Here is a 17,597-nt window from a genome sequence, read left to right on the forward strand (position 1 = left end):
AATAGTTCTTTTTATTCAGACAAACTAATGTAAACAAAAAAGAAAGAAAATTAAATAACGAACCCATCCAATATAAAATAAACGATTACCGCTTTTATTAAAAGTGAGAAGAAAAGAGAGAATGTACTAGATGTTCAGCCGGTGTGGCAATCCCTACACCCTAACCCTCGTTTAAAGGAAAAAACTACGTCTAGAATTCGCCTAAACACACCAATTAAGTGTAATGCGTATTATTTACATTTGTTTAAGTATAGAACTCCCACAATACCCTCGATAAAAGCCGATTTGTTTCGGTTTCCTAAAGAAAGGCGAAGTATTTTATAAGTTAAATACGCCCCCTGACCTGGCCTCGCCGCGAAACAATCATTGCGGAATGAACTATATTTAACCGAACCCAAATATCACTGAAATTAAACGAAAATATACTAACAAAATGTGAGAGCACGCTGATAAACATTGACGTCATTTCCAGTCCGCGACGAAGCTGAGGTCAACGTGGACAAACTGATAAAACAATGGATTCTGACAACGCAATGCAGATACCCATACACATACAGGTGATGATATCACATATACACACGTTGACCACGTTGGGATACCTAGGACAATAATAATGGGTCAAGTGTGTGCATGCACGAAGGGTAAGGACAGTCGTATTTTAAGATCAAACTGCATGTTTTTGGTTTATTCTGGTAACAAAACAAGACTGAAAGAATTGTAACACAATATAAGAACCCATAGAAATGAAAGCAATGAACATGTTATCACAAAGCCATGAAATGGAAATTATATTCATATGTCTGTGTAAGGAGCATATGTACATATTTGAAGATTGATTCAACAATGCCAAATATTATTTAAAAAAAATGAAAATATAATTTTAAAACTTAAAAAACTGTGAATAAGATCAAAACTATGAAACTCTAGTAAAATTCCATATAAAATTAAAGGATGCACTCTTATTCCCAAATAAGATTTACCACAAGTAATACAATTGTTTTAATATACTGACAAGGATAAATAAAAGTCCAAAACAATTGTTCTTATGAAGGATACATAGTTTAATTTGAAAGAAAGGTGAAGAAAACACGGTGTTTCTATCTTATTCGACGATAGTACATCACAGTAAATCTTTAAGCATTCACCAATCATTTAATAGTTTTGCGTTTTCAGCTATTAAGTACATGTTTACAATCTTGTTATCTGTAATTAATATTTTCCACAAATGCATTATTAAGTAAGTAGTTAAAGGTTTATCACTCAAAATTTATGTTTGTAATACATATATTTGCATTGATTTTGAAGTAGAATGTCACTTTAAATTTGGATTGCCCGTTGGTCAATAGCTCTTCATAGCTAATGTTTCTCTATTATGTCATACAGACTGAAAATAAAATTTGATTTGATTTTTCCTTCTTTAACAGCGAGTATTTGGAGAGTTATTTCATCTGTGCCTCTTGCGATCTCGTCCTCCATCTCCCCATACCGGTCACCTGTTGGCGCCACCTCAAATGTCACACACGTACGTCAAACAACAAATGCAATATTCAGTGTTTTTACTTTCATAAATTATCAAAACAAATTATGAGCCACGCAAAATGCTGTATCAAACAATCCCGCGTCATCTCAAAACCAGCCTTTATTCGCCGCGGCCCGCTGGGCTGCTGCGCGTCTCTGGTTGGCGGCGGCGAGGCCCGCCCCGTCCTTTTGCAACAGAAAGGCGAGGTATTTGGAGAGTTTCTTCTTCTGTGCCTCGTGCTTGGCGATCTCGTCCTCCATCTCCTCATACAGGTCACCCGTGGGCGCCACCTGCGTTAGGACAGATATCAGTATTACACTTAATTAATTTTGTATTAAGAGATGGAACTACGGGACAAGCATGGACACATGAGCGAGCAAATAAATGTACATAGGGCACGAATATAAGGAAAACGAACAGAGAAAGGGGGTGAACATGCGTATTCAATATCATATATCAATACACTGTAAATGCTGTAACAGTCAAATATTTTAAGATGTATAAATATAACATTCTTGCATAACGAGTAATTTCCATCCATTAGTGAAGCTCCACGGATCAAGAGAGAATCGAATCAAGAATTATAAAGTATCCGGTACACTTATATCTACGTGTCCACCGCAATCAAAACGTGAACATACGATTTTATTACAACAATCAATGCCTTAGATCAAAGCATTTGCGAATTTGGTATTTAACAGGTTACTTAATAACAATGCACAAATTGAAATTTATTAAAAAAAAAGCACGAGCGATAGAAGAATATTAATTGGGATAGAAAAGTGTTCACCTTGTTGTTGGCCCTCGCCTTTTCCTGCTCCGCCTTCCTCACCTCCTCCTCGAGCTCCTTCTTCCTGTAATGTACTTTCTCATAACAAATATCGATCGTGATCACCACCTCTAGCAAAACTGCAATTGTTGTCGAAAATGAGAGACTTGATTGTGCATTTGGGTCATAAAATTACATTACCATTTCCATTAATTTATATGTGTCGGTTTGCTGTTAAGGATATGAAGTAGGCATTGCAAAGTGCAAAAATTGCATATTAAAAACGAGACACAGTGAAAACCCGCATATCCAGAAAACACACACATCGCTGTCCATTTAATTCATCCTTTCTACTGTCACATCTTCTTTATTCGATATTTTACCATTCCACATGTTAACATCCTTTATACCGTTTGCAGTGGTAGATGAGTCCACCGATGGCGACAATGAGCACCAAGCCTCCGATGATGCCACCGAAAAACGCGGCGTTAGATAGGCCACCCACCACGCCTAGCTCCGCTGGGAAATATAAGTATGAACAGTATTCAGCTGGGAAATGTAAAGATGGACATTACTCCGATGGGAAATATAAGGATATAAAATATTGCGACGGAAAAGATGAAGATCTCTCCACTGGGATCCTAAGGATGAAAAATATTACACCAGGAATTATAAAAATGAAAAATACTCAGCTGGGAAATATGAGGATAAACAATACTCCGTTGGGAAATATAAGGATAAACTAAACCTTTCTGGGAATATAAGAATAAACTATACCTACTCAGCTAGGAAGTAAAGGGAAAACACTACTCCGTTGGGAAATATAAGGATAAACAATATTCTGTTTTGGAAATGTAAGGATAATCAATATTCCGTTGGAAAGTAAACGGATGAAAAATATTCCGCTGGGAAACATACAGATAAACAATATTCCGCTGGGAAACATAAAGATTAACAATTCTCCGCTGGGAAGTATGAGAATAAACAATACTCCGCTGGGAAATATGAGGATAAACAATACTCCGCTGGGAAATATGAGGATAAACAATACTCCGCTAGGATATATAAGGATTCACAATACTCCGCACGGAGTAATAAGAATAAACAATGCTACATTTACTACGAGTTTGTGAAAAGTTGTTTTTGTATTCTTAAAAAATACATTACTTTTTTGCAAATTTATTTCCAAATTAATATTATGCAGTGTAAATATTTAACACAGACCTGGTTGATATTGCCAAACATACAAGATACGTGAAATATGTAGTTATGGTGTGTTTTTCTTCATAGTTTATGCATAAGCACATACGAGTTGATGAATCATTACATCGACGTTTATGAACGATCATAATTATGTTAGTCTATGAATTATCACATTAAGTTACAATACCAGGTGAAAGTTTATTCATTATCACACCAAAGTTGCGAAATATGACATCAAAGTTAAGTAGTTATACAATTTCACATAAACATTTAGAAATTATCAAATCAAAGTTTACGAATTATCATATCAAAGTTAATGAATTATCACATCAAAGTTAAAATATCATTACATCTACCCGACGAGCTGTATGCTTTATACATAAGTTGAAGAATGATTCAAAACACTTACGGTCGGCAAGATCCTTGTACCATGGCTGGTCATCGTTGTTGGCTGTTATATTCGCCATAGTTGACTATGGATAGTTGTTGATTGATTCATTCATTAGTCCATCCAGGGGTAGGTGATATATATTTTGTATGTGTATCCCTTTTACATTTAGTTTTATTTATTTCAGTGATACTGGCAATACTCACACATTTTAATTACAAAAACAATAGGTAAAATCGATTGAAGGCTGGTTATAAAAATTGTCGCGTTAATCTGATTGTAAGAAGATTAGGCTGGATTTACCTTTAATTCATACCCACATCTATTGGCACACAGTGTATGCCAGGCTTACTTCAGTTTTACTCTGTTCGCGGTTCACGACGTTTTAACTCCAATTATAATTTAAAAAAGTACTTTCCTTGACCGATTAAACAACAACAATTATTATTATTATTATTATTATTATTATTATTATTATTATTATTATTATTATTATTATTATTATTTAATGATGAATGTTGTTGATGATGATGATGACGATGATGATGATGATGATGATGATGATGATGATGATTGTTTTTATTATTATTATTATTATTATTTTCGTTATAATATTAATTATTATTAGTAGTAGTAGTAGTATTAGTATTATAATCATTATTATAATTATTATAAATAATAGTATTTAAGGAATTTAATACACTACTGGTCATATAGCATTATATTTACCAGTCAGGACTGATTCACAGTATACTTATAGAAGGGATATGTTTAGTGAGGTACATGTATACCGCCTTTAATGTTATTAAAAACAGATCAACAATTAGGAAACGTTTAAGACAAGTCATTGAGAGTACATAGGAATAGGTATAACACTTAATTAACTGAACGACCATCACATACATCGTCTGCAATTAAAAAAGCCAGTCGGAGATTAGATGTAGAATCTTTTTGGGTAGATGTACTTATAAACAGGCATTGATCAAGATAGCTTTACTATGGTAAGGCGTTTGAAATAATCATATTCCTGTCTGTCAATATTACATATGCGTGGAAACTCTGTATGAGGGGTTCTCGTGGTAACTCTTTACGACTGGATGATGTTGGTCCAAACCGAGGCTCGCAGACGAACCCCCCGCTTCCCTTTTAAAGTTTCGCAAAATGTCAAAGTATTCGGGCAGAATGTCCTTCCTAAACAAAATATTTGCCACAAATGACACGCCTATCATAGTTATAAACGTACAGCATACCGTAAACACCCTGAAGGGAAATACCTGACCATCAGTCTCACTGTAAGAGGGATATCGGATATATGGGTCAAGATTAAGGAAGGGCTCCCCAGCCCCAATTCTCAGCACAATGCCCAAAACATATCCACACACAGCCCCATACCCATTAGACATAGGCACAAACAGGGCACACGTAAGTTGTGGCAGCACAATAACAAACACAATGTCTCCGGCCATGACGAACAGTCCGTAGATGATGGGCACGTGGAGCGAAATTCCTGTGGCAACCACTCCTAACACCAGAATAGCCAATCTTTGAGCCCACAGGAGTTCAACAGGAGAAGCCTGCAAGTAAAAAAGGTTTTTAATATGCAGTACACGTTTGAAACTACCACACGTATTGATAAATATGGATACAATATCTAGCTACATCAGCTTGCTAAGTGCTAGTGAATGACAAGTGGGTCAGTATTACCAGGGGTCGGTTTTAACGGGGTGTCGACATTACAAGGGGTCGGTATTACTAGGTGTCGGTATTACCAGAGTGTCGACATTACCAGGGGTCGGTATTACAGGGTGTCGATATTACCAGGTTGTCGACATTACCAGGGGTCAGTATTACCAGGGTGTCGACATTACCAGCATTTACTTTACCTGAGGTCTGAAGATCTGTCTGTAGATGTTGTATGTAAACATGGAGCTGGAGCCTAGAATCGAGCTGTCCATGGACGACATCACTGCTGCGGAGATTGCTCCCAGACCTATACATTAGAAAACTGATAAAGTTCAGCGTTCAATGGATGGACGGGGATTGACCTATGCAATAGCACACTGATAGAGTTCAAAGATTAATGGATGGACGGGATTTGACCTATGCTATAGCACACTGACAGTGTTCAGCGTTCAATGGATGGGCGGAGTTTGACCTATGCAATAGCAGTCTGATAGTGTTCAGCGTTCAATGGATGGGCGGAGTTTGACCTATGCAATAGCAGTCTGTAGTGTTCAGCGTTCAATGGATGGGTGGAGTTTGACCTATACAATAGCAGTCTGATAGTGTTCAGCGTTCAATGGATGGGCGGAGTTTGACCTATGCAATAGCAGTCTGATAGTGTTCAGCGTTCAATGGATGGGCGGAGTTTGACCTATGCAATAGCAGTCTGATAGTGTTCAGCGTTCAATGGATGGACATAGTTTGACCTATGCAATAGCAGTCTGATAGTGTTCAGCGTTCAATGGATGGACGGAGTTTGACCTATGCAATAGCAGTCTGATAGTGTTCAGCGTTCAATGGATGGGTGGAGTTTGACCTATGCAATAGCACACTGATAGAGTTCAAAGATTAATGGATGGACGGGATTTGACCTATGCTATAGCACACTGACAGTGTTCAGCGTTCAATGGATGGGCGGAGTTTGACCTATGCAATAGCAGTCTGATAGTGTTCAGCGTTCAATGGATGGGCGGAGTTTGACATATGCAATAGCAGTCTGATAGTGTTCAGCGTTCAATGGATGGACGGGGATTGACCTATGCAATAGCACACTGATAGAGTTCAAAAATTAATGGATGGACGGGATTTGACCTATGCTATAGCACACTGACAGTGTTCAGCGTTCAATGGATGGACGGAGTTTGACCTATGCAATAGCAGTCTGATAGTGTTCAGCGTTCAATGGATGGACATAGTTTGACCTATACAATAGCAGTCTGATAGTGTTCAGCGTTCAATGGATGGACATAGTTTGACCTATGCAATAGCAGTCTGATAGTGTTCAGCGTTCAATGGATGGACATAGTTTGACCTATGCAATAGCAGTCTGATAGTGTTCAGCGTTCAATGGATGGACATAGTTTGACCTATGCAATAGCAGTCTGATAGTGTTCAGCGTTCAATGGATGGGTGGAGTTTGACCTATGCAATAGCAGTCTGATAGTGTTCAGCGTTCAATGGATGGGCGGAGTTTGACCTATGCAATAGCAGTCTGATAGTGTTCAGCGTTCAATGGCTGTGCGGAGTTTGACCTATGAAATAGCAGTCTGATAGTGTTCAGCGTTCAATGGATGGGCGGAGTTTGACCTATGCAATAGCAGTCTGATAGTGTTCAGCGTTCAATGGATGGGTTGAGTTTGACCTATGCAATAGCAGTCTGATAGTGTTCAGAGTTCAATGGCTGTGCGGAGTTTGACCTATGCAATAGCAGTCTGATAGTGTTCAGCGTTCAATGGATGGGCGGAGTTTGACCTATGCAATAGCAGTCTGATAGTGTTCAGCGTTCAATGGATGGGTTGAGTTTGACCTATGCAATAGCAGTCTGATAGTGTTCAGCGTTCAATGGATGGGTGGAGTTTGACCTATGCAATAGCAGTCTGATAGTGTTCAGCGTTCAATGGACGGGCGGAGTTTGACCTATGCAATAGCAGTCTGATAGTGTTCAGCGTTCAATGGATGGGCGGAGTTTGACCTATGCAATAGCAGTCTGATAGTGTTCAGCGTTCAATGGATGGGCGGAGTTTGACCTATGCAATAGCAGTCTGATAGTGTTCAGCGTTCAATGGATGGGCGGAGTTTGACCTATGCAATAGCACACTGACAGTGTTCAGCGTTCAATGGATGGGCGGAGTTTGACCTATGCAATAGCAGTCTGATAGTGTTCAACGTTCAATGGATGAACGGGGTTTGACCTATGCAATAGCAGTCTGATAGTGTTCAGCGTTCAATGGATGGGTGGAGTTTGACCTATGCAATAGCAGTCTGATAGTGTTCAGCGTTCAATGGATGGACGGAGTTTGACCTATGCAATAGCAGTCTGATAGTGTTCAACGTTCAATGGATGGGCGGAGTTTGACCTATGCAATAGCAGTCTGATAGTGTTCAGCGTGTAATGGATGGGTGGAGTTTGACCCATGATATAGCAGTCTGATAGTGTTCAACGTTCAATGGATGGGTGGAGTTTGACCCATGCAATAGCAGTCTGATAGTGTTCAGCGTGTAATGGATGGGCGGACTTTGACCTATGCAATAGCAGTCTGATAGTGTTCAACGTTCAATGGATGGACGGGGTTTGACCTATGCAATAGCAGTCTGATAGTGTTCAGCGTGTAATGGATGGGCGGACTTTGACCTATGCAATAGCAGTCTGATAGTGTTCAGCGTTCAATGGATGGACGGAGTTTGACCTATGCAATAGCAGTCTGATAGTGTTCAGCGTGTAATGGATGGGCGGACTTTGACCTATGCAATAGCAGTCTGATAGTGTTCAGCGTTCAATGGATGGACGGAGTTTGACCTATGCTATAGCACACTGACAGTGTTCAGCGTTCAATGGATGGGTGGAGTTTGACCTATGCAATAGCAGTCTGATAGTGTTCAGCGTTCAATGGATGGGTGGAGTTTGACCTATGCAATAGCAGTCTGATAGTGTTCAGCGTTCAATGGATGGGCGGAGTTTGACCTATGCAATAGCAGTCTGATAGTGTTCAGCGTTCAATGGATGGACGGGGTTTGACCTATGCAATAGCAGTCTGATAGTGTTCAACGTTCAATGGATGGGCGGAGTTTGACCTATGCAATAGCAGTCTGATAGTGTTCAGCGTTCAATGGATGGGCGGAGTTTGACCCATGCAATAGCAGTCTGATAGTGTTCAGCGTTCAATGGATGGGCGGAGTTTGACCCATGCAATAGCAGTCTGATAGTGTTCAACGTTCAATGGATGGGTGGAGTTTGACCCATGCAATAGCAGTCTGATAGTGTTCAACGTGTAATGGATGGGCGAACTTTGACCTATGCAATAGCAGTATGATAGTGTTCAGCGTTCAATGGATGGGTGGAGTTTGACCTATGCAATATCAGTATGACAGTGCTCAGCGTTCAACGGATGGGTGGAGTTTGACCTATGCAATAGCACACTGACAGTGCTCAGCGTTCAATGGATGGGTGGAGTTTGACCTATGCAATAGCAGTCTGATAGTGTTCAGCGTTCAATGGATGGGCGAAGTTTGACCTACGCAATAGCAGTCTGATAGTGTTCAGCGTTCAATGGATGGACGGAGTTTGACCTATGCAATAGCAGTCTGATAGTGTTCAGCGTTCAATGGATGGACGGAGTTTGACCTATGCAATAGCAGTCTGATAGTGTTCAGCGTTCAATGGATGGACGAAGTTTGACCTATGCAATAGCAGTCTGATAGTGTTCAGCGTTCAATGGATGGACGGAGTTTGACCTATGCAATAGCAGTCTGATAGTGTTCAGCGTTCAATGGATGGACGGAGTTTGACCTATGCAATAGCACACTGACAGTGTTCAGCGTTCAATGGATGGGCGGAGTTTGACCTATGCAATAGCAGTCTGATAGTGTTCAACGTTCAATGGATGAACGGGGTTTGACCTATGCAATAGCAGTCTGATAGTGTTCAGCGTTCAATGGATGGGTGGAGTTTGACCTATGCAATAGCAGTCTGATAGTGTTCAGCGTTCAATGGATGGACGGAGTTTGACCTATGCAATAGCAGTCTGATAGTGTTCAACGTTCAATGGATGGGCGGAGTTTGACCTATGCAATAGCAGTCTGATAGTGTTCAGCGTGTAATGGATGGGTGGAGTTTGACCCATGATATAGCAGTCTGATAGTGTTCAACGTTCAATGGATGGGTGGAGTTTGACCCATGCAATAGCAGTCTGATAGTGTTCAGCGTGTAATGGATGGGCGGACTTTGACCTATGCAATAGCAGTCTGATAGTGTTCAACGTTCAATGGATGGACGGGGTTTGACCTATGCAATAGCAGTCTGATAGTGTTCAGCGTGTAATGGATGGGCGGACTTTGACCTATGCAATAGCAGTCTGATAGTGTTCAGCGTTCAATGGATGGACGGAGTTTGACCTATGCAATAGCAGTCTGATAGTGTTCAGCGTGTAATGGATGGGCGGACTTTGACCTATGCAATAGCAGTCTGATAGTGTTCAGCGTTCAATGGATGGACGGAGTTTGACCTATGCTATAGCACACTGACAGTGTTCAGCGTTCAATGGATGGGTGGAGTTTGACCTATGCAATAGCAGTCTGATAGTGTTCAGCGTTCAATGGATGGGTGGAGTTTGACCTATGCAATAGCAGTCTGATAGTGTTCAGCGTTCAATGGATGGGCGGAGTTTGACCTATGCAATAGCAGTCTGATAGTGTTCAGCGTTCAATGGATGGACGGGGTTTGACCTATGCAATAGCAGTCTGATAGTGTTCAACGTTCAATGGATGGGCGGAGTTTGACCTATGCAATAGCAGTCTGATAGTGTTCAGCGTTCAATGGATGGGCGGAGTTTGACCCATGCAATAGCAGTCTGATAGTGTTCAGCGTTCAATGGATGGGCGGAGTTTGACCCATGCAATAGCAGTCTGATAGTGTTCAACGTTCAATGGATGGGTGGAGTTTGACCCATGCAATAGCAGTCTGATAGTGTTCAACGTGTAATGGATGGGCGAACTTTGACCTATGCAATAGCAGTATGATAGTGTTCAGCGTGCAATGGATGGGTGGAGTTTGACCTATGCAATATCAGTATGACAGTGCTCAGCGTTCAACGGATGGGTGGAGTTTGACCTATGCAATAGCAGTATGACAGTGCTCAGCGTTCAATGGATGGGTGGAGTTTGACCTATGCAATAGCAGTCTGATAGTGTTCAGCGTTCAATGGATGGACGGAGTTTGACCTATGCAATAGCAGTCTGATAGTGTTCAGCGTTCAATGGATGGACGGAGTTTGACCTATGCAATAGCAGTCTGATAGTGTTCAGCGTTCAATGGATGGACGGAGTTTGACCTATGCAATAGCAGTCTGATAGTGTTCAGCGTTCAATGGATGGACGAAGTTTGACCTATGCAATAGCAGTCTGATAGTGTTCAGCGTTCAATGGATGGACGGAGTTTGACCTATGCAATAGCAGTCTGATAGTGTTCAGCGTTCAATGGATGGACGGAGTTTGACCTATGCAATAGCAGTCTGATAGTGTTCAGCTTTTAATGGATGGACGGAGTTTGACCTATGCAATAGCAGTCTGATAGTGTTCAGCGTTCAATGGATGGACGGAGTTTGACCTATGCAATAGCAGTCTGATAGTGTTCAGCGTTCAATGGATGGGCGGAGTTTGACCCATGCAATAGCAGTCTGATAGTGTTCAGCGTTCAATGGATGGGCGGAGTTTGACCCATGCAATAGCAGTCTGATAGTGTTCAGCGTTCAATGGATGGGCGGAGTTTGACCTATGCAATAGCAGTCTGATAGTGTTCAGCGTTCAATGGATGGGCGGAGTTTGACCCATGCAATAGCAGTCTGATAGTGTTCAGCGTTCAATGGATGGGCGGAGTTTGACCCATGCAATAGCAGTCTGATAGTGTTTAGCGTTCAATGGATGGGCGAAGTTTGACCTACGCAATAGCAGTCTGATAGTGTTCAGCGTTCAATGGATGGACGGAGTTTGACCTATGCAATAGCAGTCTGATAGTGTTCAGCGTTCAATGGATGGACGGAGTTTGACCTATGCTATAGCAGTCTGATAGTGTTCAGCGTTCAATGGATGGGTGGAGTTTGACCTATGCAATAGCAGTCTGATAGTGTTCAGCGTTCAATGGATGGACGGAGTTTGACCTATGCAATAGCAGTCTGATAGTGTTCAGCGTTCAATGGATGGACGGAGTTTGACCTATGCAATAGCAGTCTGATAGTGTTCAGCGTTCAATGGATGGACGGAGTTTGACCTATGCAATAGCAGTCTGATAGTGTTCAGCGTTTAATGGATGGACGGAGTTTGACCTATGCAATAGCAGTCTGATAGTGTTCAGCGTTCAATGGATGGACGGAGTTTGACCTATGCAATAGCAGTCTGATAGTGTTCAGCGTTCAATGGATGGGCGGAGTTTGACCCATGCAATAGCAGTCTGATAGTGTTCAGCGTTCAATGGATGGGCGGAGTTTGACCCATGCAATAGCAGTCTGATAGTTTTCAGCGTTCAATGGATGGGCGGAGTTTGACCCATGCAATAGCAGTCTGATAGTGTTCAACGTTCAATGGATGGGTGAAGTTTGACCCATGCAATAGCAGTCTGATAGTGTTCAACGTGTAATGGATGGGCGAACTTTGACCTATGCAATAGCAGTCTGATAGTGTTCAGCGTTCAATGGATGGGTGGAGTTTGACCTATGCAATAGCAGTCTGACAGTGTTCAGCGTTCAATGGATGGGTTGAGTTTGACCTATGCAATAGCAGTCTGATAGTGTTCAGCGTTCAATGGATGGGTGGAGTTTGACCTATGCAATAGCAGTCTGATAGTGTTCAGCGTGTAATGGATGGGCGGAGTTTGACCTATGCAATAGCAGTCTGATAGTGTTCAGCGTTCAATGGATGGACGTGGTTTGACCTATGCAATAGCAGTCTGATAGTGTTCAGCGTTCAATGGATGGGCGAAGTTTGACCTACGCAATAGCAGTCTGATAGTGTTCAGCGTTCAATGGATGGGCGGAGTTTGACCTACGCAATAGCAGTCTGATAGTGTTCAGCGTTCAATGGATGGACGGAGTTTGACCTACGCTATAGCAGTCTGATAGTGTTCAACGTTCAATGGATGGACGGAGTTTGACCTATGCAATAGCAGTCTGATAGTGTTCAGCGTTCAATGGATGGACGGAGTTTGACCTATGCAATAGCAGTCTGATAGTGTTCAGCGTTCAATGGATGGACGGAGTTTGACCTATGCAATAACAGTCTGATAGTGTTCAGCGTTCAATGGATGGACGGAGTTTGACCTATGCAATAGCAGTCTGATAGTGTTCAGCGTTCAATGGATGGACGGAGTTTGACCTATGCAATAGCAGTCTGATAGTGTTCAGCGTTCAATGGATGGGCGGAGTGTGACCCATGCAATAGCAGTCTGATAGTGTTCAGCGTTCAATGGATGGGCGGAGTTTGACCTATGCTATAGCAGTCTGATAGTGTTCAGCGTTCAATGGATGGGCGGAGTTTGACCTATGCAATAGCAGTCTGATAGTGTTCAGCGTTCAATGGATGGACGGAGTTTGACCTATGCAATAGCAGTCTGATAGTGTTCAGCGTTCAATGGATGGACATAGTTTGACCTATGCAATAGCAGTCTGATAGTGTTCAGCGTTCAATGGATGGGCGGAGTTTGACCCATGAAATAGCAGTCTGATAGTGTTCAGCGTTCAATGGATGGGCGGAGTTTGACCTATGCAATAGCAGTCTGATAGTGTTCAGCGTTCAATGGATGGACGGAGTTTGACCCTTCTTGAAAACAACTGTTATCAAATGAATTAAAAGCTCCAATAGCTCAGAGTCTTGGCACATGAGCATATGACCACATCAAAGTCACAATGCGGCAAACGTGCATAACGTACAATTCAAAGTTAATTCCAACAAAACATTATGGAATCATACAGGACAGCGTTCACGGGTTTAACACTAGTGCAATACATATGCAATATTATGTATATAGTCCAACAGTAATTATTAGGGATACTAAGATCGGCCAGTGTTGTATAAAACAATGAGAAGCATTGCACATACACGTATTATGGCATGACTTCCACTTCCTTACCTAGAATGGAGACAGCTTTCGGGGTAAACTCGTTCAACACATAGGGAAGCACCATGCTAGACTTGTCAGCGTCCAACGGGGACACGCCTAAGCTGGTCGCTTTCCAGTCTGAATATAAATGTTCTTCCATAAGAATTCTAATAAACAACAATTCGAGATTAACGCCAAAATGAACGTCACAATGACCTATTTGTAAAAAAAGTACAGAAAAGCATTTTGAATGCTACATTCAGGCTCTTCTGAACGTACTGTTTCATAATCCACATTATGCCACCTTTCTGGAAAAGAGACCTTTTAAACAGCAAAGACAAGAATAGAAACAAAAGTATTGGTTTGATTGAGACGGCTCAATGATAGCAATGGTCCAAATAAATAGCAACAGTGCAATGATAAACAGCAATGGTCCAAATAAATAGCAACGGTGCAATGATAAACATCAATGGTCCAAAAATAAGTAGCAATGATCCGAATTAATAGCAATGGTCCAATAATAAACAGCAATGGTCCAATAATAAGAAGCAATGGTCCCATAATAAACAACAATGGTTCAATCACAAACAACAATGGTTCAATAATAGTAATAATAAATAGCAATGTTTCAATAATAAACAGCAAGTTCCAATAATAGGTAGTATTTGTCGATGATAAACAGCAATGGTCCAAATAAATAGCAATGATCTAATGTAAATAGCAATGATCTAATGTAAATAGCAATGGTCTAATGCAAATAGCAATGGTCTAATGTAAATAGCAAAGGTCTAATGTAAATAGCAATGGTCTAATGTAAATAGCAATGATCTAATGTAAATAGCAATGGTCCAATGTAAATAGCAATGATCTAATGTAAATAGCAATGATCTAATGTAAATAGCAATGGTCTAATGCAAATAGCAATGGTCTAATGTAAATAGCAATGGTCCAATGTAAATAGCAATGATCTAATGTAAATAGCAATGATCTAATGTAAATAGCAATGGTCCAATGTAAATAGCAATGATCTAATGTAAATAGCAATGATCTAATGTAAATAGCAATGATCTAATGTAAATAGCAATGATCTAATGTAAATAGCAATGGTCCAATGTAAATAGCAATGATCTAATGTAAATAGCAATGATCTAATGTAAATAGCAATGGTCTAATGTAAATAGCAATGGTCTAATGTAAATAGCAATGATCTAATGTAAATAGCAATGGTCTAATGTAAATAGCAATGGTCTAATGTAAATAGCAATGGTCTAATGTAAATAGCAATGGTCTAATGTAAATAGCAATGATCTAATGTAAATAGCAATGGTCCAATGTCAATAGCAATGATCTAATGTAAATAGCAATGATCTAATGTAAATAGCAATGGTCTAATGCAAATAGCAATGGTCTAATGTAAATAGCAATGGTCCAATGTAAATAGCAATGATCTAATGTAAATAGCAATGATCTAATGTAGATAGCAATGGTCCAATGTAAATAGCAATGATCTAATGTAAATAGCAATGATCTAATGTAAATAGCAATGATCTAATGTAAATAGCAATGATCTAATGTAAATAGCAATGGTCCAATGTAAATAGCAATGATCTAATGTAAATAGCAATGATCTAATGTAAATAGCAATGGTCTAATGTAAATAGCAATGGTCTAATGTAAATAGCAATGATCTAATGTAAATAGCAATGGTCTAATGTAAATAGCAATGGTCTAATGTAAATACCAATGGTCTAATGTAAATAGCAATGGTCTAATGTAAATAGCAATGATCTAATGTAAATAGCAATGGTCTAATGTAAATAGCAATGGTCTAATGTAAATAGCAATGATCTAATGTAAATAGCAATGGTCTAATGTAAATAGCAATGATCTAATGTAAATAGCAATGATCTAATGTAAATAGCAATGATCTAATGTAAATAGCAATGGTCTAATGTAAATAGCAATGGTCTAATGTAAATAGCAATGATCTAATGTAAATAGCAATGGTCTAATGTAAATAGCAATGATCTAATGTAAATAGCAATGGTCTAATGTAAATAGCAATGGTCTAATGTAAATAGCAATGGTCTAATGTAAATAGCAATGGTCTAATGTAAATAGCAATGGTCTAATGTAAATAGCAATGGTCTAATGTAAATAGCAATGATCTAATGTAAATAGCAATGGTCCAATAATAAATAGCAATGGTCTAATGTAAATAGCAATGGTCTAATGTGAATAGCAATTGTCTAATGTAAATAGCAATGGTCTAATGTAAATAACAATGGTCTAATGTAAATAGCAATGGTCCAATGTAAATAGCAATGGTCTAATGTAAATAGCAATGGTCTAATGTAAATAGCAATGGTCTAATGTAAATAACAATGGTCTAATGTAAATAGCAATGGTCCAATGTAAATAGCAATGGTCTAATGTAAATAGCAATGGTCTAATGTAAATAGCAATGGTCTAATGTAAATACCAATGGTCTAATGTAAATAGCAATGGTCTAATGTAAATAGCAATGATCTAATGTAAATAGCAATGGTCTAATGTAAATAACAATGGTCTAATGTAAATAGCAATGGTCTAATGTGAATAGCAATTGTCTAATGTAAATAGCAATGGTCTAATGTAAATAACAATGGTCTAATGTAAATAGCAATGGTCCAATGTAAATAGCAATGGTCTAATGTAAATAGCAATGGTCTAATGTAAATAGCAATGATCTAATGTAAATAGCAATGATCTAATGTAAATAGCAATGATCTAATGTAAATAGCAATGATCTAATGTAAATAGCAATGATCTAATGTAAATAGCAATGATCTAATGTAAATAGCAATGGTCTAATGTAAATAGCAATGGTCTAATGTAAATAGCAATGATCTAATGTAAATAGCAATGGTCTAATGTAAATAGCAATGATCTAATGTAAATAGCAATGGTCTAATGTAAATAGCAATGGTCTAATGTAAATACCAATGGTCTAATGTAAATAGCAATGGTCTAATGTAAATAGCAATGATCTAATGTGAATAGCAATTGTCTAATGTAAATAGCAATGGTCTAATGTAAATACTCAAATAATAAATACCAACAATGGTCCAATAATAAATAGCAATGGTCTAATGTAAATAGCAATGGTCTAATGTGAATAGCAATTGTCTAATGTAAATAGCAATGGTCTAATGTAAATAGCAATGGTCCAATGTAAATAGCAATGGTCTAATGTGAATAGCAATTGTCTAATGTAAATAGCAATGGTCTAATGTAAATAACAATGGTCTAATGTAAATAGCAATGGTCCAATGTAAATAGCAATGGTCTAATGTAAATAGCAATGGTCTAATGTAAATAGCAATGATCTAATGTAAATAGCAATGATCTAATGTAAATAGCAATGATCTAATGTAAATAGCAATGGTCTAATGTAAATAGCAATGATCTAATGTAAATAGCAATGATCTAATGTAAATAGCAATGGTCCAATGTAAATAGCAATGATCTAATGTAAATAGCAATGATCTAATGTAAATAGCAATGATCTAATGTAAATAGCAATGATCTAATGTAAATAGCAATGGTCCAATGTAAATAGCAATGATCTAATGTAAATAGCAATGATCTAATGTAAATAGCAATGGTCTAATGTAAATAGCAATGGTCTAATGTAAATAGCAATGATCTAATGTAAATAGCAATGGTCTAATGTAAATAGCAATGGTCTAATGTAAATACCAATGGTCTAATGTAAATAGCAATGGTCTAATGTAAATAGCAATGATCTAATGTAAATAGCAATGGTCTAATGTAAATAGCAATGATCTAATGTAAATAGCAATGATCTAATGTAAATAGCAATGGTCTAATGTAAATAGCAATGGTCTAATGTAAATAGCAATGGTCT

The 17,597-nt window shown here is 38.9% G+C and overlaps 2 protein-coding genes across 4 annotated transcripts in view; both read right to left on the reverse strand.

Annotated features, from left to right (window-relative positions):
* Window positions 1-670: 670 nt before the first annotated feature.
* LOC128234821 (uncharacterized) lies at window positions 671-4,660 on the reverse strand. Its single transcript, XM_052949352.1, has 4 exons — window positions 3,901-4,660; window positions 2,699-2,807; window positions 2,310-2,373; window positions 671-1,809 (listed from the first exon to the last, which is right to left on the reverse strand). The coding sequence occupies exons 1-4, from the start codon at window positions 3,956-3,958 to the stop codon at window positions 1,627-1,629; spliced, it is 414 nt and encodes a 137-aa protein (XP_052805312.1). The 5' UTR covers window positions 3,959-4,660; the 3' UTR covers window positions 671-1,626.
* Window positions 4,661-4,809: 149 nt separating this feature from the next.
* Window positions 4,810-17,597, reverse strand: part of LOC128234815 (high-affinity choline transporter 1-like) — a 30,294-nt gene continuing 17,506 nt past the window's right edge. For all 3 annotated transcript variants that reach the window (XM_052949345.1, XM_052949346.1, XM_052949347.1), the window contains exons 8-10: window positions 13,718-13,825; window positions 5,763-5,869; window positions 4,810-5,453 (exon numbers count right to left, since the gene is read on the reverse strand). In XM_052949345.1, the coding sequence (XP_052805305.1) occupies window positions 4,920-5,453; window positions 5,763-5,869; window positions 13,718-13,825 (749 nt within the window). In that variant the 3' untranslated portion in view covers window positions 4,810-4,919. The remainder of the gene's footprint in view (window positions 5,454-5,762; window positions 5,870-13,717; window positions 13,826-17,597) is intronic.

The sequence above is a fragment of the Mya arenaria genome, chromosome 5 (assembly GCF_026914265.1).
Source record: "Mya arenaria isolate MELC-2E11 chromosome 5, ASM2691426v1".
NCBI classification, from domain to species: Eukaryota; Metazoa; Mollusca; class Bivalvia; order Myida; family Myidae; genus Mya; species Mya arenaria.